Source organism: Pleurodeles waltl, chromosome 3_1 (genome assembly GCF_031143425.1).
Source record: "Pleurodeles waltl isolate 20211129_DDA chromosome 3_1, aPleWal1.hap1.20221129, whole genome shotgun sequence".
NCBI classification, from domain to species: domain Eukaryota; kingdom Metazoa; phylum Chordata; class Amphibia; order Caudata; family Salamandridae; genus Pleurodeles; species Pleurodeles waltl.
In genome coordinates, this window is record NC_090440.1 from 1,331,280,455 (window position 1) to 1,331,304,357 (window position 23,903).

The 23,903-nt window shown below is 42.7% G+C and overlaps 1 protein-coding gene across 7 annotated transcripts in view; it reads right to left on the minus strand.

The window, feature by feature from the left end:
- The window catches only part of SLC35F5 (solute carrier family 35 member F5), a 575,369-nt gene that overhangs the window by 25,381 nt on the left and 526,085 nt on the right, over positions 1-23,903 (minus strand). For all 7 annotated transcript variants that reach the window (XM_069224683.1, XM_069224682.1, XM_069224686.1 and 4 more), the window contains one exon: positions 12,887-12,978. In XM_069224683.1, coding sequence (XP_069080784.1) covers positions 12,897-12,978 — 82 coding nt within the window. In that variant the 3' untranslated portion in view covers positions 12,887-12,896. The remainder of the gene's footprint in view (positions 1-12,886; positions 12,979-23,903) is intronic.

Here is a 23,903-nt window from a genome sequence, read left to right on the forward strand (position 1 = left end):
CACACACAAAAAACAAAGGTTACAGGGATGTTATAGTTAGGCTCACAAAACCATAGAAATTCACCTGTTAGAGTTATCTCACGTAATTATAACCAGGGTCACTGGAATTATGCGGCAGAGACCCACATTATGTGGCAGGGTTCAGTAAATTATGTGGCAAGAAAAGGCAAGTTATGCAGCATAATGCAGAACATTTTATGATAGTTTTATTTAATAATTTTGCCACTTTTACACTTGTTATCACGGTCTGGGCATTGGTTGCACCTCATAAACACGAGTTTATCCCCCATGTACAGCAATAAGCAACAGAAAGGTGACCAGTCAAGGTTTACAAAGAGCCTTTCACTGCGCTGCAATATGTGTTGCTGTGTTTTAGTACATTTTGAACTGTTTGAGCTAGAAACAAATATTTATTTGCCAAAATATGCAGATTATGCAGCACATGATTAATTATGTGGCAAATGTGGCAAACCTATAATTATGTGAAAAATGCAGGGCTGCACAATCGCATAGTTCCAGTGGCCCGACTATAACTCGTTCTCCCCGCCATGCACAGTTTTTTCATCAAACATTCCACTGCAAATAGTACATTGATATTATCAATTTTATTATCAAAGATGTCATGAGTGCCGTGATTTGTGGGGCATTAGCAGTGCATGGCAAGAGTGCGAGTTATAGATACCCTAGGGCATGAGTTATAGTTACTTGAGATATCTCTAACTATATCAGGTGAATTTCTCTGGTTTTCTACGTTTAAAATATGAGTCTAATATTAACGTCTCTGTAACCTTTGTTTTTTTAAGTAAGTTTCAATGGTTTTATTAATTCTAATTCCCAACTACAGCATCCCTGTAACCTTTGTTTTTTTTAGTTCATATATAAATACATTTATGAATATATATATATATATATATATATATATATATATATATGTATGTCGTTATTTTTATCACCTTCTGGCGGTCTCCAGTTGGTAGTTATAATTAAGACCTAGTTTCCATATAAAAAGTGTTTTTGGCTTGCCTATATCTTGGGTGCAGTTTGACGAATCTTCCTGAAATTTTCAAAAAATGTGCCTTCTAGAGTCTTGTTGTGCATGGGAGGTTTCGTGGTGATCCGTCAAGTGGGGGAGAGAAAGGGGGGGGGGGGGGGGGCAGCAAAAAAAAGTGTTCTACCTATGTTAATTTCCATAGACTGTTTAGACATGCCTGCAGCTCGAACAGCGGGACGGAATTACACCATACTTGGCAGAAATTTAGCTTTTGGTCCATAGATCACGCTTTTGTTATTTAGTGTAAATCTATTCAGTAGTTTAGGAGATATTAAAGGAAGTTCAAATTTGTATATCAGGGCGGAGTCGAAGCACAGATCTCATGGTGAGATCTGATTGGCTGTCAGCACTTCGTCCAAGAAGTGCTGGCAGCCATCTTGGGACCAATATACATGACAGCACCCATTGAAATGCATTGTAGTGAATGGCAGGTTTTGAGGGTCACAAAAAGGAAAACGTCTAAAGGGTGATAGCAGATTTTTGTTACAATATAAATCACTTGTTGATCAGATGATTTTACTCTGTGAAAAAGCTGTCTGCTGACATTCCATAATTCATGTTTGAGAGAAAACTGTTTTATCATAATTTTCACATGGAAGTTATGGAAGGTGCTCCAGAAGCTAAAACGCAAGCATATTTTCAGTAAATTCACACAATCTTTATCAGCCTTATGAAAATGAAGTCTCACATTCTCAGTAAAACACATACTTCCAATAGGAGCAGCCTGTCAATTGATTCTGTTGTTTTCTAGTGCAGCCTTCCAGAGTGTTCCAAAGAACAACTAGAGCGCTAACAGTCTTACTTATGACAAAAGTGTGGCACACCTGACACCATTTTGATTGAATCAAACTGGTAAAACTTGAAACATTTAATTTAGAAAGGAACAAGATGAGAGGATGCATTTTGTTGTAGAAATTATGGTTAGTGCTGGAACACCCTCCCCACCATCCTCAGGACCACCCAGGACCACTCCGCATTCCGGAGACTACTCAAGACCTGGCTTTTCGAGCAGCAGTAACCCGTTCCCCCTAGCGCCTTGAGACCCGCACGGGTGAGTAGCGCACTTAAATGTGTATGATTTGATTTGATTTAGAAAGAAAAATTGGGACATGGTTTAAGTAAGTTCTCAAATATCTTCCTGGTCTATTTCATTAAAACATTCTGACATGCAGACTAAAACATGCACGTTCTGAATTTATGCCAAAAGTGTAACACATCTGACCACCATCTTGATGGAATTGAAGTGGAAAACTGAAAGTATTTTCTACTTCATAACAAAGGAGTCTCCCAAGATGGCACCCAGAGGAAAAAAGAGCCCAAATGTAGCACAAATATCACCCAAATATAGCCACTCATTAAAGTTACCGTAGGGCACGAGTTATAGTTACTTGAAATAACTTTAAAAACTAAATTTCTATGGTTTTTGTGTGTAAAATCAGAACCTAACTATAATGTCCCTGTAATCTTTGGTATTTTAGTGAATCTATATATCCTATAAATATATCTATCTATATAATATAAATATATATATATATATATATATATATATATATATATATATATGGAAAATTTCACTTACCCAGTGTACATCTGTTCGTGGCATGTTGTGCTGCAGATTTACATGCTATGCATATTGAGTCCGACATCTAGTGTTGGGTTCGGAGTGTTACAGTTGTTTTTCTTCGAAGAAGTCTTTTAGAGTCATGGGATTGAGTGACTCCTCCTCTTCGGTTCAATTGCGCATGCTCATCGACTCCATTGTTAGACTGTTTTCCCGCAGAAGGTAAAGGAAGGAGTGATAGAGTATATAAGTGAAAAAAGAGATGTCCGTGCAAATGTAAATGTATATACATATGTACAAATGTGTTAACTTAAACGACTACAGCCTTCTGGGGAGGAAGGGAGGGTGCACGTGAATCTGCGGCACAACATGCCACGAACAGATTCACACTGGGTAAGTGACATTTTCCGTTTGATGGCATGTGTAGCTGCAGATGCACATGCTGTGCATAGACTACAAAGCAGTTTGTCCTCCCAAAATAGCAGTCGCTAGCCTGTAGGAGTTGAAGTTGTTTGAAATAATGTTCTTAGAACAGCTTTTCCTACTGTGGCTTGTTGTTGTGATACTATATTCACACAGTTGTGTTTAGTGAATGTATGAGGTGTTGACCATGTAGCTGCTTTAAATATTTCATCTATTGGTATATTTCCTAAAAATCCATTGTTGCACCTTTCTTTCATGTAGAATGTGCTTTAGGGGTGATTACAAGTTGTCTTTTTGCTTTGATATAGCATATTTGTATGCACCTTGCAATCAATCTTGCTAAACCTTGTTTTGAGATAGGATTGCCTGTGTGTGGTTGTTGGAAAGCTACAAAAAGTTGTTTTGTCTTTCTAAATTGTTTAGTTCTGTCTATTTAGTAGATTAGAGCTCCTTTGAGGTCTAATGTGAGTAGAGCTCTTTCTGCCACAGAACCTGGCTGTGGGAAGAATACGGGCAGTTCCACTGTTTGATTGATGTGAAAAGGTGAGACTACTTTTGGGAGGAATTTTGGATTTGTTCTTAGTACAACTTTGTGTTTGTGTACTTGGAAGAAAGGTTCCTCAAGAGTAAAAGCTTGTATTTCACGTAATCTTCTTAAAGAAGTAATTGCTACTAGGAAGGCAACTTTCCATGTTAGAAATTGAATTTGGCAAGAGTGCATGGGTCCAAAAGGTGGTCCCATAAGTCTTGTAAGCACTATATTTAGATTCCAAGATGGAACTGGTGATGTTCTTGGTGGAATGATGCATTTTAAGCCTTCCATGAAAGCTTTAATGACAGTAACTCTAAATAAAGAACTATGTTGAATAGTTTGTAAATATGCAGATATTTCAGTGAGGTGTATTTTTTTGAGGAAAATGCTAAATTTGATTTTTGCAAATGAAGTAAATAGCATAGAATAGCTTATATTGATGCTATAAGAGGATCTATGTATTTAGATTGACAATAATAGACAAATCTTTCCCATTTGTTTGGGTAGCACTATCTAGTAGTGGGTTTTCTTGTTTGTTTAATAACTTCCATACAGTCTGATGGGAGTTTTAAACATCTAAATTCTATGTCTTCAGGAGCCAGATCGCTAAATTGAGAGCATTGGAGTTTGGTTGTCTGATATGACCTTTGTTTTGTGTTAACAGATCTGGTAAGCATGGGAGTTTGGAGTGCGGTACTACAGATAGACCTAGTAGTGTTGTGTACCATGGCTGACATGCCCATGTTGGTGCTATGAGTATCATGCTGAGTGAAGTTTGACGCAACTTGTTGACCAGAAATGGAAGGAGTGGGAGAAAAGCGTAAGCAAATATCCCTGACCAATTGATTCAAAGAGCATTGCCTTTGGATAAGGGATGTGGGTGTCTGGATGCGAAGTTTTGGCATTTTGTGTTTTCGCTTTTTGCGAATAGATCTATGTTTGGTGTTCCCCACTTTTGAAAGTACTTGAGGATGAATCTCCCATTTGTGTGTTTGTTGGTGATTTCTGCTGAGGATATCTGCCCACTGATTGTCTATCCCTGGAATGTACTGTGCTAAAAGATTAATTTGATTGTGAATTGCCCATTTCCAAATTTTTGGGGCTAGAAGGGACAGCTGGGATGAATGTGTCCTTCCCTGTTTGTTAAGATAATACATGGTTGTCATGTTGTCTGTCTTTATAAGAACATTCTACTGTGTGGGAAGAGGTTGAAAGGGTATAAGGGCTAGAAACACAGCTAATAACTCTAAGTGGATTATGTGTAGCTGTTTCTGTTTGACATCCCATTGCCCTTGACTATTGTGATTGTTTAGGTGAGCTCCCCATTCAATCATTGATGCATCTTTTGTAATTATGGTTTGAGGCACAGGGTCTGAAACGACCGCCCTTTGATTAAATTGCTGCAATTCCACCACTGACGGGACATATGTGTTTGGTGGTCTTTCAACACTAGATCTTGGAGTTGACCATGTGCCTGTGGACATTGTTGTGCAAGGCACTGTTGTAAGGGCCTCATGTTTAATCTTGTGTGTGGAACTATTCCAATGCAAGATGCCATCATTCCTAGGATTTTCATGACAAATCTTACAGTGTATTGTTGATTTGGTTGTAAAAGTGGAATTAGATTTTGGAAAGCTTGTATCCTTTGTGTATTTGGATACGTTAGAGCTAGTTGAGTATTTAGGATAGCACCTAAATACGGTTGTACTTGTGCTGGTTGAAGGTGTGACTTTTGGTAGTTTATAGAAAAACCTAGGGAGTGCAGGGTTTCTATTACGTGTATGATTTTGGCATTGTGTACGACTGCTTGATTTTATTAGCCAATCGTCTAGATATGGAAAGACATGGATATGTTGTCTTCTTAGGTAGGCTGCTACTACGGCTAAGCACTTTGTGAATACCCTTGGAGCTGTTGTTATGCTGAAAGGTAACACTTTGAATTGGTAGTGTTTTCCTTATACTACAAATCTGAAGTATTTTCTGTGAGCTAGATCGAGGGGTATGTGGAAATATGCATCTTTGAGGTCCACGGCTGTCATAAAATCTTGTTTTTGTAGCAGTGGGTTAACATCTTGCAGAGTAACCATATGGAAATTTTCTGATAGGATGTAGAAATTTAGTGGCCTAAGGTCTAATATTGGCCTGAGGGTGCCATCTTTCTTGGGAATTAGAAAGTATAGTGAATAAACTCCTGTTCCTAGTTGATACTGTGGAACTAACTCTATTGCTTGTTTGAGTAGTAGAGATTGAGCCTCTTGCTGTAACAGAACTGTATGTTCTGGGGTTAACCTGTGATACCTTGGTGGAATTTTTGGAGTAATGTTTATCAATTCTAGACAATAGTCATTGCGGATAATTGATAACACCCAGTTGTCTGTGGTGCTATTTTGCCAATGTGTGTGGAACTGTTGTTGTCTTCCCCCCACAGGAGATTTGTGGAGTGGAAGGGAGTGAGGAAAGTCACTGTTATGGCTGTGTTGCAGGCTGTTTAGATGGTTTAAATTTATAGAGTATTGTCCTTTATATGTGCCTCTAAACCCACCTCGCTGGTAATGGGTTTGTAAGTTGGTTTTGTTTGGGAAGTTGATGCCTCTGAAGGTTGTGGTCTGAAACCTCCTCCAAACTGAGGCTTACAAAATGACCTTCTATATGGTGTAGAATAGAGTGCACCCATTGCCTTGGCTGTGTCTGAGTCTTTTTGTAGTTTTTCTATTGTTGTGTCTACTTCTGACCCGAAAAGATGTTTCTTACCAAAAGGCATGTTTAACACAGCCTGTTTTATTTCTGGTTTAAAACCAGATGAGGGCAGCCATGCATGGCTACGAATAGTAACTGCTGTGTTTATACTCCTTGCAGCGGTATCAGCTGCATCAAGGGCAGACCTTATTTGGTTGCCCTTCCTCTACTACCTGTTGCGCCCTCTTCTGGTGCTCTTTTGGGAGATGCTGTATGATATCCTGCATCTCATCCCAATTGGCTCTATCGTAACAAACTAGTAGTGCCTGGGAATTAGCTATCCTTCATTGGTTTGCTGCTTGGGGCGCAACTCTCTTTCCTGTAGCATCAAATTTTCTACTCTCCTTATCATGAGGGGGTGCATCTCCTGAGGACTTGCTATTTGCCCTTTTTCTTGCAGCACTAACCATTACTGAATCGGTTGGCACCAGATGTGCAATGTAATCAGGATCAGAAGGTGCAGGTTTATACTTTTTTGCTATTCTAGGCGTTATTATTCTTGCTTTCACAGGCTCATTAAAAATCTGGTCTGCGTGCTTTACCATGCCTGGTAGCATTGAGAGGCATTGGTACCTAGAACGGGTTGAGGATAATGTATTAAACAAAAAATCTTCCTCTAGTGGTTCTGAGTGCATTGTAACCCCATGATAGGCTGCAGCCCCGACTATAACCTGATTATATACTCTGGTATCTTCAGGTGGAGATGTTTTAGAGGGGTAGGTGTCTGGGCTGTTGCTTGGGATGGGATCAGGGTCGTAAAGGTCCCATGGATCAACAGTGTCTTGTTGTGAGTCAAAAGTATGCGTTGAAGAATGCATTGGTGTAGAACTTGTTTGAGGAGAGGTAGGCAGGTGCAGAGAATGAGGAGGAGGTGCTGGCTTCTCTTTTTTTTTTTGGCACTTCAGCTAAGGGCTGTGCAGTGTCCAATTCCTGCTGAAATGCCAGCTTTCTCTTTGTTTTTAAAGGAGGTGCAGTGATGATTCTCCCTGTTTCTATATGGATGTGTAACCTAGAATGTCTCTCACCCATAATTTGAAGAATTGGTTCAATTTCTGTCTCTTCCTCAGAGGTTTTATGGCTTTCTCGCAGTCTTTTGGAAAGTCCTTGTTCCTCTGTATAACCTGCCTTTTTTGGTTCTGAAGTTTGATGTTTTTTCGGGATCGAAAATGATGAGGAAGGTCTCGGCTCCGAAACAGTTTTTCTAATTCTCGACTTCGAAAATTGTTGTTGTCTACTGGAGTCTGAAATGGAGCTTTTAATAGTCTTTGTCGACTCCGAAGTCGTCGGAGGCGTGGCCTTTTTCGGTGCTGAACCCGAGGGTCGATCACCGAAAGTCTTTTTTCGGGCATAGCCATGGCCTTTCGGCAGTGGCGTACCAAAGGCCTTCTGTTGTTTCTTATGTGGGGGTGCAGGGGCAGACGTACTCACATGCTGGCCTGCTGTGATGGGTCTGTCTTCCTTGGATTCCTGCTCCGACTATGTGTATCGGATAGAGACTGCTATCTGCATTTGTTCCTCCTCTGTAACGTCAAAATGTTCTCTGCTCTTCGACGCCATTTCCAGCCTTCTTGCTCTTCGGTCCCTCAGAGTCTTTTTCGAACGGAACGATCGACAGGCCTCACAGTTTTCCTCCCGATGGTCTGGAGAAAGGCAGAGGTTGCAAACCAGATGTTGGTTTGTGTATGGGTACTTGGCGTGGCACCGAAGGCAGAATCGGAATGGAGTCCGATCCATGAGGCTCTCCATGCGGTCGGCCCGAATAGGCCCGAGTTGGGCGCGTGCGCCCTGAAGGGCGAACAAAGTTGTTTTCCGACTGTACTGCTGTTTCGATGGAAGATGAATAACGAGATCGATACAATACTGACAAAAAGGATAGTTTTTTTAAGTTTTCCGAATCGAAAACTCAGAGCGAAAGAAAACACGTCCAAACCCGACGGCGGAAAGAAAACAATCTAACAATGGAGTCGATGACCATGCGCAATGGAACCGAAGAGGAGGAGTCACTCGATCCCGTGACTCTAAAAGACTTCTTCGAAGAAAAACAACTTGTAACACTCCTAGCCCAACACTAGATGTCAGAATTTATATGCATAGCATGTGTATCTGCAGCTACACATGCGATCAAACATATATATATGTTATATATATATATATATATATATATGTGTGTATATATATATATATATTTATATATATATATATATATATATTAATTTATTTAAAGAGAGAGAGAGATATTCCTATTCCTCAGTGGTGGTCGCCACTGGGTAGTCATAGTTAGGTCAGCTGTTCCATAGGAAAAGTGTTTTTGTATTGCTAACAACTTTGCCACAGTTTGGCGAATCTCCACAAAACCTTCCAAAAAGGTGCTACTGTTTGCCTAGTTTGTGCATGAAAAGTTTCAGGATGATCTGTCATGCAAAGGCAGAGAAAAAAGGAGGGTCCCAAAATGCAAAATCCCTATTCATTTTCCATAGACTTCTTTAGACAGGCTACAGCAAAAACTGCTGAACGGAAATACACAAAATTTGGCAGGAAGCAAGTTCTTGGTCTGCAGATTGTGCTTTTAGTGATTTGCCGTAAATCCATCCAGTATTTTTTTAAGACATTAAGGGTAAAAAAAAAATATATAGATATCTGGATGGTAGGGTCTACGAAAGGCTCAAGAGACTCTCGTGCAAGCACCAGTACAAAAACAGAGTGTTCTGATTGGTCCCAGGAAGCTTTATTTCCCTTGGCTCAATTTGCTCCAGTGGAGTGGAAGTCAGAATTGAGTGGGAGCAAGGCTTTGATTGGCTGCCAGTAACATCAGAAATATGTTGCTGTCAGCCATTATAGGACTAGGGGACTTAGTCCCCTGTTCTCAACTTGTAACAACAAAAAAAGCGCTATAAGGGGACAAGGTAATGATAGCCTACCCAATTCTGGGGAACCCAGAGGGACCCTTGCTGGGGCCAAAATAAAAAACTATTTAAAAAATGCAGCTTCTGCCACATTCTAGTGGGATGCCTGTGGGATCCTATCCTCTTTTTTTTTTTTTAAGGAAATGTCCGCCCTGGGGTTGAGCTCCCTGGGGCCTATAAGGGTTCAAGCAGGAGGACCACACACTCCCCTAAATATGGAAATTGGGCCCTGGGGTATGGGCTCCTCAGGGCCCAAAACAGCTTGGCAAGGGTGGCAGCACACCCCTCCCTTTTTAAGTTTTGACCTCAGGGATCGGAAGCCTGGGGCTAAATTAGGCTCAGCTATGGGAACATGTGCCCCCTCACATTATTAATTATTTGGGCCCAGGGGGTTAGGGCCTTTTAAGGCTAAGGGAGGGGGCTACATAGCCCTCCTCCTCTTTTAAATTGGAACTGGCCCCACATTCAAAAGACAAGAAGAGCTCTCCAGCACATTGAAATTGAATGCCTTCATTCAAGCATTTTCAGGCATATTCCAAGCAGATACACAATATGTGTCACTGCATTTCGGTGAGCCTCACCTTTTTCACGACGCCTACCGCCATTACTCTCTTTTAACATTTGATGCTTACTAAACACAAATGAAAGACTGATGGTCGTTTCAATATTAATATGCCATTTTGGAGTAGTCAACTGTGACTAGCACAGTATACAAGTTATTTCTGTATTTGTATAACATATATCATCTCATAGAAAGCAGTTGCAAGAAAAATGACTACAATTTACAAGCCACAACCTATTTAGCAAGAGTACTGTGAGGGATGAGCAAACTCAAAGAGATTGAAGTTCTGCATCTCTGCGAGCAGAAAAAAAAATATCAACAGAACTGTTTTGTGAGTTAGAAGCCAAACCGGGTAACTGTGGAATTAAGAAAGTCATTATATAACCACTAAAGGTGTGGGATAGTTGAGGTTGAGGGTGGAGTTGGGCCAGTGTTCCCTCAATTGTCAGTACCGGTTGGGTCGGGGTTCGTGATGGAAAGAGAGCGTGTGTGAAGAGTGTCTCTAGAACGGGTGGCTGCGTTGAATAAGGGGGGAGTTCCTTTACGGACTAGGTGGTCTCACACACATAATAGTGTCTTGCTTCATCATTTGACCACCTAGCCCCACATAAAATATGGACATAGACACCTGAAAGTTAGGTGACGTTAGCTGTGCATAAAGCCATGCTGTTGGAGGCAAAACCTTTGCAACATGAAGCACCACGTTTCTTGGACTCCCTGTTCAGATGGGTTGCAGGATAAGTGTAAGGGTTCTGCTTTGAGGACAATGTCAGTACTACCACTCTCTGCGGTGATGGGTGAGAGGAAAAAAAGTATGGGTCAGCTGAAGCTGGTCTATTTCATCTGGTGATCTATTGTGGTCTAATGGACATGGAAAGGGTTTTCCTTGCGGCCATTATACTGTGCAGGACACCTCATTAAAAGGAAGCAAGAGCTCTGCAGAAACTACAGAGGGTTGCAAAATTTCACTATGAATGCTCGACTTCCGTTAAGAAGAAGGCAAAGTCAATACCAAGGCCTCTGCTGCCTTCCCAACACCTGTTGTGAAAGTCAAGAATACTCCCAGGCCGGCCGGAGGCAGTAAATGTAAATTTCTGGAGGAGTATTTCGAGCACTGACATTTTGTAAATCCAAATAAAGACCAGAATGAATATTCGAATGAGCAGCTTCTGGTTACCATTGTCTGTGTGACCTTAGTCCATATACTCAATATCCAAGTCTGAGCCAAAAAACTTCAACAAATGAGTGAACGGAACCATTGAGCCCTGGGGAGAGGCTGACAGTGACTCATCACCTAAGTAGGCCCGACTTTTCCCATGCCATATTGATGATACCTTCGCTTATAGTCTCCGTGGCTGGTACCAAAGCCAGCTCTGTGGCCAGCCTCACCACAGACTTCAGGGTCTGGAGGTCCTGAATGAATAAAGGACAGTACCTTGGTCAGTTTCAACATCACCTTAGGCACCAAAGCTCATTCTTGTGGGGAAAGGATACTCGGGAGGAGTCAGGGTCGCAGCCGGCCGAGTCACCAAACCAGTAGGAATGCCCCTGCCTTCCTAGAGTATCTCTGAGGGTAGAGGGGCTATGCTGAAAAGTTCCAGCCTAGCTACCCGGAAGGCCTCAATCTGTGAGATATCAGCCAAAGGATCAGGGAACTCTGACCTTGGCTTCTTAGCTCCCAGGGGCTTTCCCAACTTAAAGTAAGAGCCCCCAGTTGATGAATAGAGAACACAGTCAATGGCATACCAAGAGAAAGACCTGTACCAAGTCGATGCAGCCCAGAAAAAATTAACTAACTGTTGGTGCCTGATAAACCCCAAAGATGTCATATGCGGAAAGAGTTGTGGCCTGAGTCTTGTGCTGCCACCTGGCAGCACTGGTGGGTTATTGCTGGTAAAACGTTTTCTATTCTAGTCTGAAGCCTTAAGGAGTATTCAAAAGGTCAGGAACCTGGGAGAAGATGCATCCATCAGAAACGCATCCTTCACTGTGCAAGTATGCTCTGGTGAACTCATATAAAGCAAAAACACATAATGACTCTGGAGGGAAGAGGGGACAGAATTTCCAGCACTATTTTATAAAGGCACAAAATAGAAGTATCAAGGCTCTGAGCAGCTGAAACTAAGATTTAGCTCCAGTAGAGTCCACTCCTTGTAGCTAAACATCTGTAGAATGAACTGACTGCTGCAGAAAAAGGTAGAGGATAGCAAAAGAATGCTTGAAGTCCTGTATCATCTTTGTGAGAGAAATAAAATGCGGGAGTGTTGGGATATCCAATAATAGAAAAAGTAACCAAGATTAGAGGCATGTAGAGATGCATGTGAGGAAGGAGCCAAGAGCATACATACATACATCTTGGACCTTAATACTAGGATACCAAGAAAAGTACTTGAAAAAGGACAAATAATATTAAATCCACCAGTTTTTTTGTATTCACTTGCAAATACTTTCCGGCGGTTATTCAGGCTGCCAAAAGGAATTCTGGTTGGCAGGATGGACACAAGTCATTGGCCCTAACTACTAATCGGAAGAGGTGCATGTGGTTGGGAGCATCCCGATTGGCTTTTGGCATCCATCAGATTGGTATAATGCACGAAATGCATGAGAATTTTGCAGGACAGTTATTTTACGTCAGTCCAAAGAAATTATTGTAGAAGTTTTCTCACTTTTTTGCCGTAGTAAGAGGTTGTGGATTCACAAAGAATTTGAGTTGACACAGCAGTTCACATTTGAATGAATATTACTGACAAAAATGCCCGTCTCAACATATTTCATGCAGCTTTAACATTTCTAAGTACTGTCCCTAAAATGTTGTGATTAGCGACTGTTTAAAAGAAGTGTAACTAGGTCACAATCTCTAGATGTGATTTACGCTCACTCACAAAAAAGAGAAGCAGCAATCAGCTAAGATGCCTTTTTAGGGTCATGTTATAAGAGGAGAAGGCAAGTATAGAGAAACCGGATTTCAATGTGTAATTATAATCAATAAATTAGGCTATCTCATTACCACATAAAGAATATGTTAACAAAAAGATTTCAACATTTCATTGTAAACCAATAGTTAAGAACATGTTTTGTGACAAACGAAATTGAAAATGATAAACGAAAAGTAACATACCCGCATTTTATCAACAGCCACTGTTTCCATTCTCCTGAGAAACACTGTGCATTGGAATGAGACTTTCGCACTGCTCACTGTCTTCTGGCAATCTTTAGAAAAAAGCATTTTCAGAATTATAAATGGAAAGAGAATAATTTGAAGACAACGGGCTTCAGAGGAAATAATTTAAGAACAGTATTGTGTAATTAACATGCAATTTAGAGATTACGGAGATCAGATAGATGCAGTAATGCTCTTTCGCAACGAGTGAAATTCAAAGTTGAAAACGTACAAATAATCACTAGACGTCAACCTGCAACCATCATGTAAGGGGCATAATGAAATAAATAATAAGATACTAGTCTGTTGCCCTAAAGCGTCGGTATCTTTCATAGGTTAACATATTTCTAATTAACAGGGTTAAGTTGGAAGTCTGCTAAGAAATACTCTTATTATGATACACTGGCTTTGAAACAGTTTTGGTCGGCAGCAGCTTATCTATCCGTGGTGGTGAATCATGGAAATTGACGCAGTTCTCTTGCCATTCCAATTAATCCATTTCTAACAACATTAGACCAACTCGAGAATGAGGATTTGGAGAACATGTCCCCATCCACTAAAATGCAGGAATTCAAGCTCCATGATCTAGCAGATTCTATACTCTGATGGAAACTGGAATGTTACTCGCTTAGTTGTAGGCCAGCTCTGCTGTGATTCAAAAGCCCAGAAGCACAGGACATCAGCAGAGACACGACCTGGAGCCTGTTCTGTTTCACAAGATGACTTCCTGAGATCAAACACAAAATATGAAGCGTGGTGCCAAGTCACAGGACCTAGGTGCCGGTTCCCAACGTTGGAATTGATATTTCATGGCTGTGCCCATTCAAGGAGCTGGAGTACACTTTCTTTTTCATATGAAAAAGACCTATACCAGTCTGGGCTACACATTAGTCAGCAAGAGACTGGTCCACATAAAGTTATCTGCCATAACAGGAAATTATACACTGTCAGATCTTGCACCAGTCTAGGTGGAACCTGAATTAAGGGTAGTGGATGTGCATCCCAGGACCAGAGCAAGGCAGTGAGACGACTTGTTGAGGAATTAAGTGCTGAAGGCATACTTCCAAACTGTACATGTAATTAGCAGTGAAGTCTCCACTGGTACAAGATGCCTGTAAAGCAGCAGTGAAATGTGGCCTGATGGCTGTAATGGCCATATTGAATAAAATGATGGACCTTGTTAAGAAGATGCTGACCACAGAGATGAATGCCTTGGAAATTAAACATAAACAGACCAATTCTAAAATTCTTTGCAGAAAGATCCTGCAGGTCAGATGGCATCTGAACAAATACACTACTGTTATCACTAAACACAGTTTACACCAGCTGAAATAGAGATACTTGCACCTAAAGTGCCCAGAATATGCATCGATCCTATAGGGAAATGTGGTAACAAGGGACATAGACTAATTGGATCTGATCTCAGGCAGGATTTGCTATACTGTAAGGTGACCACAGGTCTTCTTTAGACGCCCCCATTCTGAAGGAAGAGGTATTGTGGGCACTTAAACAGCTTAGAATTGATAAGGTACCAACACCAGATGGATTCTTTGCCCTGTAACAGAAGACTGTTGCACACAAGCTTCTGCCCTTTCACAAACAGTTGTTAAATGAAAATAAGAAAATGAAATCAGTGACACTATTAATGCTCAAGCTTAATGCTTTAGGCATTGGTGACAGTTATTCCCACACCTGGTGAAAACTATATCCAGATCTCACAGTCCCTTAGCCCTGCTGAAGAGACACACAAGGATTTACACTTAATGTTGGCAGTAAGACTAAATTATATTTTGCCTCATCAGATTTATCCATCCTGGCCTGTATTATTATGGGCAGGCAGACCAGAGACACAATAAAAAAAAGGATGTCCAACTGATTTGTCATTCAAGAAAGGTATGGTAGACAGAGCACCACAAAGGCCTAATCTGGCACCTAGGCTATTCAAGAGGTGAGGAATCTGCAGGAACATGTATCCATCAGAAACAGAAGCTGTTTGACCTACTGGTTGTGGACTAGGTGATGATGGCATATGCCGGTACAACAACCAAGGTAAGTGTTTATAGTCACATGTCACTTTCAATACATCTGAGTCAAAGAGCTAGATTGGGCTGCCATCAGTCACTATTATATTCACCCTCTTGCCTGAACTCTTGGTATTGCAAGTAGGGGTTAAACAGTGGATGGAGGGAGTAAGGGTTGGTAAGTAAGAGCTTACGAGCTCCATGTTTATGGATAACTTGCTGATCTCACTACAGAATACTAGTTTGTCATGTATAGCACTGGCTAGAGAGAGGGTTCCTTAACAGCATGCATGTTATCATACCTAATGAGGAAATAATTAAGCAGCTAAAGGAGATTCTACCATTTCGCTGGGCCCATAAAGTGATCATATACTTCAGCATAAATATATTGCTTATGTATTTGCAGGGGGGGTCTATGTAGGGCCATATACCCAAAGGCAGCTGCTAATCTATTGTGGAGGCACCTGCTAATCTGTAGAGAGGCAAGGACATCATTCAATCCTTGTAGTTTATCTGCAAGATCACAATGTGTAAAATTATTCTGACATCCAAACTGGTTTCAGTGAATCCTAGCAAGGTTTTTTGGCCATTACTCTAAAGCCCAATCAACACAGAATCATATTCTTTGTGTGGCAGGTGAGTACGTTTTGGGTTTCCATAAGACTGTTCACAAGAAGATGCCATCTTAGGCAAAGAGGAATACTTCCTTGCTGCATATCTTAAGGACTGGTATTAAATGGAAAACAGTGGTGTGTTAAGTTGAACAGTCCCTGTTGTATGTGATGCTATAGAAAGTTCCCTGCAAGAGTATGTGTAATGTTATGCATATTTGTGGAGTGCACTATAACCCAGGAGCATATGCTGGCACTGAGCAGGTGCAAGTCTAGTCAAACCTAGGGCCTAGTGAGACTACTCGAAAAGCCTTCAGCTTCCTCGGAATTCAAGAAGTGAGGAAGATACTCTTATGTGTAGCAGCAGGTCACTTAACACTTTACGTGTGATGTAGGAGAAGGCTTGACCGCCGGATCTGTTTTTCCATATATGTAGGATGTGTGCAAGTAGGAGTCTGGATGTGCGGAGCTTTTGGAAGATTTGAGAAAGAGGATAAGATTGTTGAGGTATGCTGCGCCAGTGCTATACAATGCCTTGAAAGAGAGGGTGTATGGGAAGCCAGTTGTGCTCCTTCAGGTGTGGTGTGATGGGAGTGCGACATGAAATGTTGAGCGACATGAAATGTTGAGTGATTAAATGCTGCCCGGTTCTGAATGGTCTGCAGCCTTCTGGTGAGGTTTTGTTGATCTAGATTTAGAGGGTGTTACTATAGTCAACCTTGCTTGCGACAACTGTGTGCATGACAGTTTTTTAGATTTTGATTTAAAATCTTTCCTGGCATCTTCAGGGTATGGAAGCATGAGGCGGTGAAAGAGTTGACTTGGCGGTCATGTCAGGCTTGCTGTTGAATATGATCCCAAGGTTCTTGGTGTGGGTGGTGAGCAGTCCTAGCTCTGTTTGCCACCAGGTGGAGTCAGATTGAAGTGCTCATCCTGAAGATAACAATTTCAGTCTTGATGGTGTTCCTCTTCAGACATTTGGTCTTGATCCAATAGCCAATGTAAGTCATGCAGGCACTGAACTTGATCTTGTCCGTGAGTGAGAGAATGAGTTAAGTGTCATTGGAAGAGGAAAGGATATTGATGTTGTGAGAGCAGATGATGCTGGCAAAAGGGATCATGTACGCATTAAAGATACACAGGCTCAGGGAGGATCCTTGTGGAACTCCTGAGATGATGTTGCGGGCGTCTGAGTTGTTTGTTGGCAGGCTGACTGATTGAGTCCTTCCAATCAGAAAGGCGTAGATCGTCAGTGTGCCTCCTTGGATTCCGGTGTCGTGTAGGAGTTTGATGAAAATGTGGATGGAAACTGTGTCATACTCTGAAGAGAGGGCCAGGAGCATGAGAGCCGCAGTATCTCCTCTGTTCAGAGTCATGCAGATGCAAGTAGGTGTGCGTTAATGATTTTCTCTAAGAATTTGGCAAGGATAGTAGCAGGAAGATTGGTCTGTAGTCGGCAAGCGTTGAAAAGTCCATGGACGGTTTCTTCAACAACGGGAGGACAGTTGTATGTTTCCAAGCGTCTGGCAAGGTCATGGAAGAGGTGAAGGCATTAAAAATGAGTGTGAGCATAGTGGTCACACTGATTTGCAGTCTTCTGGAGTAGGCCTGGGCGAGGCAGGAATCCGATGGTGCCCCTGAATGGATGGACTTCATGGTGACAGCAGTTTATTTTGGAGTGATGTCGGGCCATGTGGTTAGCATTGGTTATTTGACTGGGAGACATTTGGCAAGGTCTATCTGGGCCAGTTGCAGGTTGAAGATGGTGTACGGCCAGCTAACCTTTATAATGCACATAAAAGATATGTTAGTTGCTTGGGAGTGGTCAGCAGGTCTGATAAAATTACCAGTTTCACCTCCTTGTTTACAGCAGTGTGAGAACTCCAGACATCGTCCATGACCTAGGCATCCTGAGGTTCATGCAAAAGAAAATGTGTCAGTGTCTGAAATGGGGTGGAACCTTCTGCATGATAATGATCAAATCTTTTCAATCTCTCCAGGAGGACTTTGGCATTAGAGAATGTTAAAGCTCATATGAACACCTTACTTACCTTCAGTAACGCTCTTCATGATAGATACTCTATTTAACCCTAAACTACTCAACTTGTGAATACCTTTAGGTACTAGACTGAATTAGGAGATTTTTTTCAGGAACTGCTTCGTGCACCTGTAGGTAGTGTTGTTTGGCTCCACGTTAGGTCCTTACTGCCACAGAACTGACCTCAAGGCTACTACAAAGCTGCCACCTCTGTGCGTTGACATCAGTTTCTTTCTGATATTTGTCTGCACCATCGAAAGTGGAGCCTCAGTAATCAAACTGTGCCCGCATACAGATCTTTAAGCTGGAATCTTATTAACATGGACAATAGGACTCCATCCACAGACAGGGCAGGTCGGTGAGGAATCTGCAATTACACAGAATAGCCATCAGAAAGAGCCCTACCTAAGCTAAGTAACTTGTTCTTCTCAAGGATACTTCTAACCGCAGATTCTTCAACTTGTAAATAGATACCAGAGCAGTGCCTCCACTGGTGGTGTGTCTGTGGCATGGTCATACCAGGAAATTCTGCAGGTCAGAATGGGCAAAGTGCCATCCTGCCAGACTTGGCTATTCAGCCATTAGTGGTTTGTCAACTTGTGAACAGAGGCCTGCATAGAAGTCTGGCTGATATCCAAATCTGGCACACTATATGTCAGTACTGTAGTAGCAACTTTTGTTCTAGTGTAATCAGCCTGTAGGCCTTCCAAAAGCCGTTTCTTGGCCAATCCATAACATGTTTAATGCATAGTACAATACATTTAGAGATTATTTGTTTTGAGCACAGCTTTACCCTTTTCTCACCCCTGAGAACCTCACAAAGAGCTGATGTTCCATCTTATGGTCCTTGTTCCTATCTATGTAAAATCTCAGAGCTCTCGCTGGGTCTAGGTGATGAAGTCTCTCTTTCTTCTTAGATTGATGAGGAGAGTCGAGTAAGACCATCAGGGTAAATAACCACCTAACGTGGAAAGGCGCAATAACTTTCAGGAGGAAGGCTGCTTTTGTACATAGCACTTGCTTGTCCAGAAGGAACGTGGTACAGGATTGCTGTACACATTGCTTGCAGAACACTTAAGTGACAAGTTGGCATTGTTGCTATGAGGCACCCTGTCTTCAACGTAAGCAATCTAAAAGAGCAGCTGTGCACTGGCTCGAAGAGAGCGCACATCAGGAATGTAAGAACCAGGCACAGTCCCATCCAAATCATGTAAAGACCACTCACTATGTGGCTCTTACAATTCAGTTTCTCTTTTGAATATTGATGCAAAGCCATACAAAGGTGTTCTTGGCAGCACTAGTAAGGGTTGCTAGACCCTGTTAAATCTGGCTTTAGATGTCACCAACTATGTTATTTAGCAAGTCTTGAGTGATGTACTATGTGAGATCAAAAGCAGTGCATGGGTGTAACTCACAGTACATTCCCTGAAATAAAATTGGCAAATTTCAGTGTTTTTTGTTTCTAAATGTTAGATTTTAACCCATTCCCACACCTAACCACACTGTCACTTTAACCTTTGTTTTTTCATTGAATTTGTTTTTTGTTTTTTAATGAAAGGGAAGATCATAATACCAGAGCTAACTATAACGTATATTTGACATTTATTCTTTCAGTGAATTGGCAGGTCTTTAAATCATTTTTTGCCCCAACACCCCAAATGTGCACAGATTTTGGCCATGCGCAGCAGGGCATTAGACAAAATCCACCCCAGCAGGTGGCCAACCCGCAGCAGCCAGTCCTCGGTAGTGAGCTTGGTGCCCCTACCTCTCTCATTCCTGCCTTCTGTTCTGTTCCTCTTTTTTTCAGTGAATTTCTAGGGTCATTTTAACATAAAGTAATACGTTATTTCCATACGTAAAACCAACACCCGTGCAATGCATAGCAGGGAGAGGGGACGTTGGCCACAATGACTTATCTGAGGCCAGGCCCTGCATCCTGCCTCCCACGCGTGGCCAACCCACCATGCATGTACTGTGCCCGGAGTGGTAAAACACTTTTGTGATTTTACTGCTCTGCATGGATGGCACTAGCTAATCCTATGCTTAAAGATTATGCTGTAAAAATGGCAAAAAAGCTTTGTACCTTTCTAGCTCAGCATGGATGGCACTGTCCTAATACTATGCTTAAAAACTTTGCCAAAAAAACAGACATTTGAGGTGAGCCGATTCAGTTTGTCATGAATGTTGTAGGGTGCCTTATATAGAAGCTGCTCCCCACTTAAACTTGGGAACTACCCAGAGTTCTCAGCTTCCGATTTTTCATAATTTATTTATCACTCTAAGTCTGAAGGTTTATTGTTTTGACTTACACTGGATGCTCCCTTGTGTCTGGACAAAGCTATGCCTCTCTGAACAGCTCTTAGAAGAGCAAAACATGTGTCATGGGTTGCTATTATGCATTTCAGGTTGGCTTGGGTGGTATTTTATCAATCCAAAGAATTAATACTATATATATATATAGATAGTCTTGGTGAAGTAGAGCCATAAGCCTTGGGGATACCAGACAAAACAATATTTAAGAAAAATTATCAGTAGCCTTATAATAGAACTCCTATATCAAGCAATCATTATTCATTTGCTACAGGTGACGTAATGGGCACGGAAATATCTGTGTCCCCAAATATAAATGAAATATCATCCCACGGTGCAGCAATGGGATACCTAGGATGTGTTTTTCTTTCATGCAATACCATGCTCTTGCTGTGTGCCCAGAGTGTTAAATCTTTGCGCTACGTGCCCAAGGGAACAGAGAAAATGTGATTTCCAGTGCTTTGCAATGCACCTCTTAGCTAGAACCAGGATCAGGCCAAAAATGTACTGCTAGCTTTTTCAGGTCTTCGGAATACGCCCAATGAACATACTCCAGAACTGCGCAATTCTGTCTTGTTAAATAGTTCACTAAGACAGTCTTTGACACCCTTCCTGAATAAAACGTACCATTGGGCACAGCCACGCCACACTAAAAAAATCAACATCTTCTGCATCACACCTAGGGTAAAGTATGTAATTTGTACCCCTAATACCATTTAAGGTTTTTGGGGTCATAAATGTTCCGCGCAAACTAGTTGAATTGGGTGTATTGAAACTTCATGTAGCTAGTGGCCAATACTATATAACTCGGAAGCCTGGCTAGTCCTTATCAGTAAAGGGCTCATATAGGCACAACTCTTGTTTTTCCTTGAGTCTTAACAATGGGAGCATAACCATCCCAAATAATGATTTGTACAACCAGGAGATGGAATGCTGTTTATTACCCAATGTGAAAAGCAGGTGGAGTAGTCAGTGTGTAGGAGGTTTAGCTAGACGCATTTCCCACTTTCACAGAAAAAAGTGAACAAGAGAGGCATATCTTAGAAACTGTGTGGCAGAGGTCCAAGTTTGCCACCAACTGATCCAAGGGAATGGTTTGGACATACACAAGCAGATCACACACTGTCAGACGTCTCAGCTCCCTCCATCTAGTCAGAGTCAAAGCAGAATGGACTCCTTATAGGATTGAAAACCAATAAGCGGTATTGTTGGTGCATACAGAGGGGCCAACCCAGTAATGTGGCTAAGTTTAGTCCAGCCCTTCAAAACTGTGGATGAAAAATCATTGCTCGTTGTTGCCTTCTGCTGAGGGTCAACAAGACAAGCAACCAACTGCTCCCTATTCACCCAAGACTCTAGCAGGCCTAGTTCATGCAATAAGTCCCCACTTAGCCTTTTGGTAAGAAACTGCATCTGTGCACAATGTAGCTCAGAATTTGGGCACCCCTCTCTGTCATGTGTAACTGAAGAACCTTAAGAAATGCTCTTTGTCGCTTGGGGGCCAAAGTTTTGTTCCATCACAGTCAAAACTATGCAGCTGGTGCCACCAGGGATAAATTGCAAAACAACAATTTTAAGCACGGAAACTCAATCGAATATGGACAAACAAAAGCCCTGCCAGAATTCCATATAGAAATTAAAGTTGCCACTTGCTAAGTTTTAATTGCCCTCAAAAAGGTTAGAAGTGTCATGATATATCTAGACTCTCAAATAAGGTAGTGCATTCGGAGTCCTATGACCCCCCCCGCCCCCCCACCCACTGACTGCCAAGTGTTTGAGAAGCTGAAATCCTTACTCAGTGGAAATATGCAAGACTTTGACCAGTTGGCACGTAACCCAAACATTCAGCTAAACTCGCATAAGGTATGAATGGTGAGCAACATATCTTCCTTCACGTCCCAAAGAAACAATAACACTTTATCTGCAAATAATGTGATGATGTGAGCAGTTATTCAATTAGACCCCTCTAACACAGTAGGAAGTTCTAATAATTCAGCAACCAGAACAAGAGCTACTGCAAACAGCAATAGGAAAGAAGACATACTTGCTGAGTGGAAGGGTAAACATCATATAGCGAGGAAACAATATTGCTAGCACGCACCTATGCTGTGGACTGGAAATAGAGTTAAGTTCCCCTGTGAATCCAATTCTCCCTTAGTTGTATCTGGCAAAGAACTGCATGCAAGAAGGGCCACTATAAGGAATCAAATGCCTTTTCCAGATCCACAGCTAGTATAACCACCACGGAATTCTGTGATAAGGGAGTCTCATTTAAAACTGTGAGGAGATGTGGCTGTCATTAAAATTAATACTCGGCCTGAGAGGGGGGCGGAGCTTGCCCAGCCACAAGATGGCCGCGTTGTAGTGGAGCTCCGCCGGCCGCCTTACAATCCGTAAATAATTCTTCAAACTAAACCATTCCTGACCAAGTACTACACATCAGCTGTTGGCAGAAAGATATTGGAGGTGTGTGATGAGCCTCGATTTTGCCAGAAACCGAGGAGCGGAGAGGAGGCCATCGCGCCCGAGAGCCCACGATAACGCGGCTGGAGAGATGCTGTGAGGCCCGGCAGTGACAAGAGGCATACAGGGCAACCGTTGGAGCAGGGGCGGCCTGGTGAGAGCAGTGCGGTGGAGAGAGGCTGAAGCGCCGTGGCCCGCACGAAGAACGCACTGTGTGCTGTGTACAGCGGCGCTGCTGGACGGGTGCGGAGAGCATCGCAGTACCAGTGAGGCCTAGCGGAGGTGGGGCGCTGGTGACTGCGGCTGGCTACCGGCGGGGTCCCACGTGGTGAGGCGATACGGGGCGGCCTGGTACGCTGAAGGAGACGGAGTGCGCACGCTGGGAGCCCCGAAATTGAACTCCGTGCTGTTTGGGCCTGGCGCTGAACCCCCGGCGCTGGAGAGTGGAGCGATGGTGGGAGAGGCAGAGATTGGAGCGGCCCTGCGGGAAAAGTGGCGTAGAATGGCTAGTGCAAGGCTGGTGGTGGAGAACGCGCGCTGAGGGCCCTGACGCTGGGCTCGGCGCTGCTTGGGCCTGGAGCTGGGCCCTTGGATGCGGAGGCCCTTCAAACCGTGGAGACCTGAGTCCAAACGCTATTGCTGGCCTACAACGTAAGAAGGGGACTCGCCTGTGAATGGGGCGGTTCACATTGGGAGATGGTACCGGGTGGGATTTTGGCGCGCCACGATCCTTGATGCCTGGCTGGGGCTACAAGTTGAGATTGGATTGCGAAAAACCAAGCAACGGACGCAAATTTATATGCCCCGAGGCATGCTCATCCTTGGCGACTGTTGTGCTAATACAGCCGAAGTATACTTTTTGTGCCCTAGCGCCTCCTGACCGGTGTAAACTAGGAGTCCTCCAAAAAACACACAATGGGCAGGACAGATAAGAACCAGGCCAAGCTGCAGTTCGATTGGCGCAAAACGAGCAGTCCCGCAGGAGATGGAGCGGAGTTAGGGCCAGAGAAGGGTCCTGATGTAACCTCAGGTGAGGAACAAGACCTGCGTAAAATTTTGGTGGCAATGCAACATAGCTTAACCCAGATAGATGGCAAGATAGACTCACTCTCATACCGCATGGATAGAATGACAGAACGCCTTGACAAACATGCGGAGCGTCTGGATCAAACAGATAAGAGGGTATCTGAGGTGGAGGATGGTCAAACGGAACTAGCTACCAGCCAAGTAAAACTAAACAAAGAATTAAACTCCTTACACCTCAAGGTAGATGACCTAGAAGCCCGTTCCGGAGAAATAACCTACGTATAGTGGGAATCGCAGAGTCAACCGCGATTGACAATATGAAGGGCTTCATTGAACAGTTACTGGTGTAACTATTGGAGCGTCCTACTTTTTCTGACCTGTTCGTCGTGGAGCGAGCACACCGATCCTTACCGGCCCGCCCACCTCTGGGGGCCTCTTCTCGTCCTATTATAGCAAAACTGTTGAACTTTAGAGATTGAGACGCTGCCTTGCGCTGTGCCAGGGAA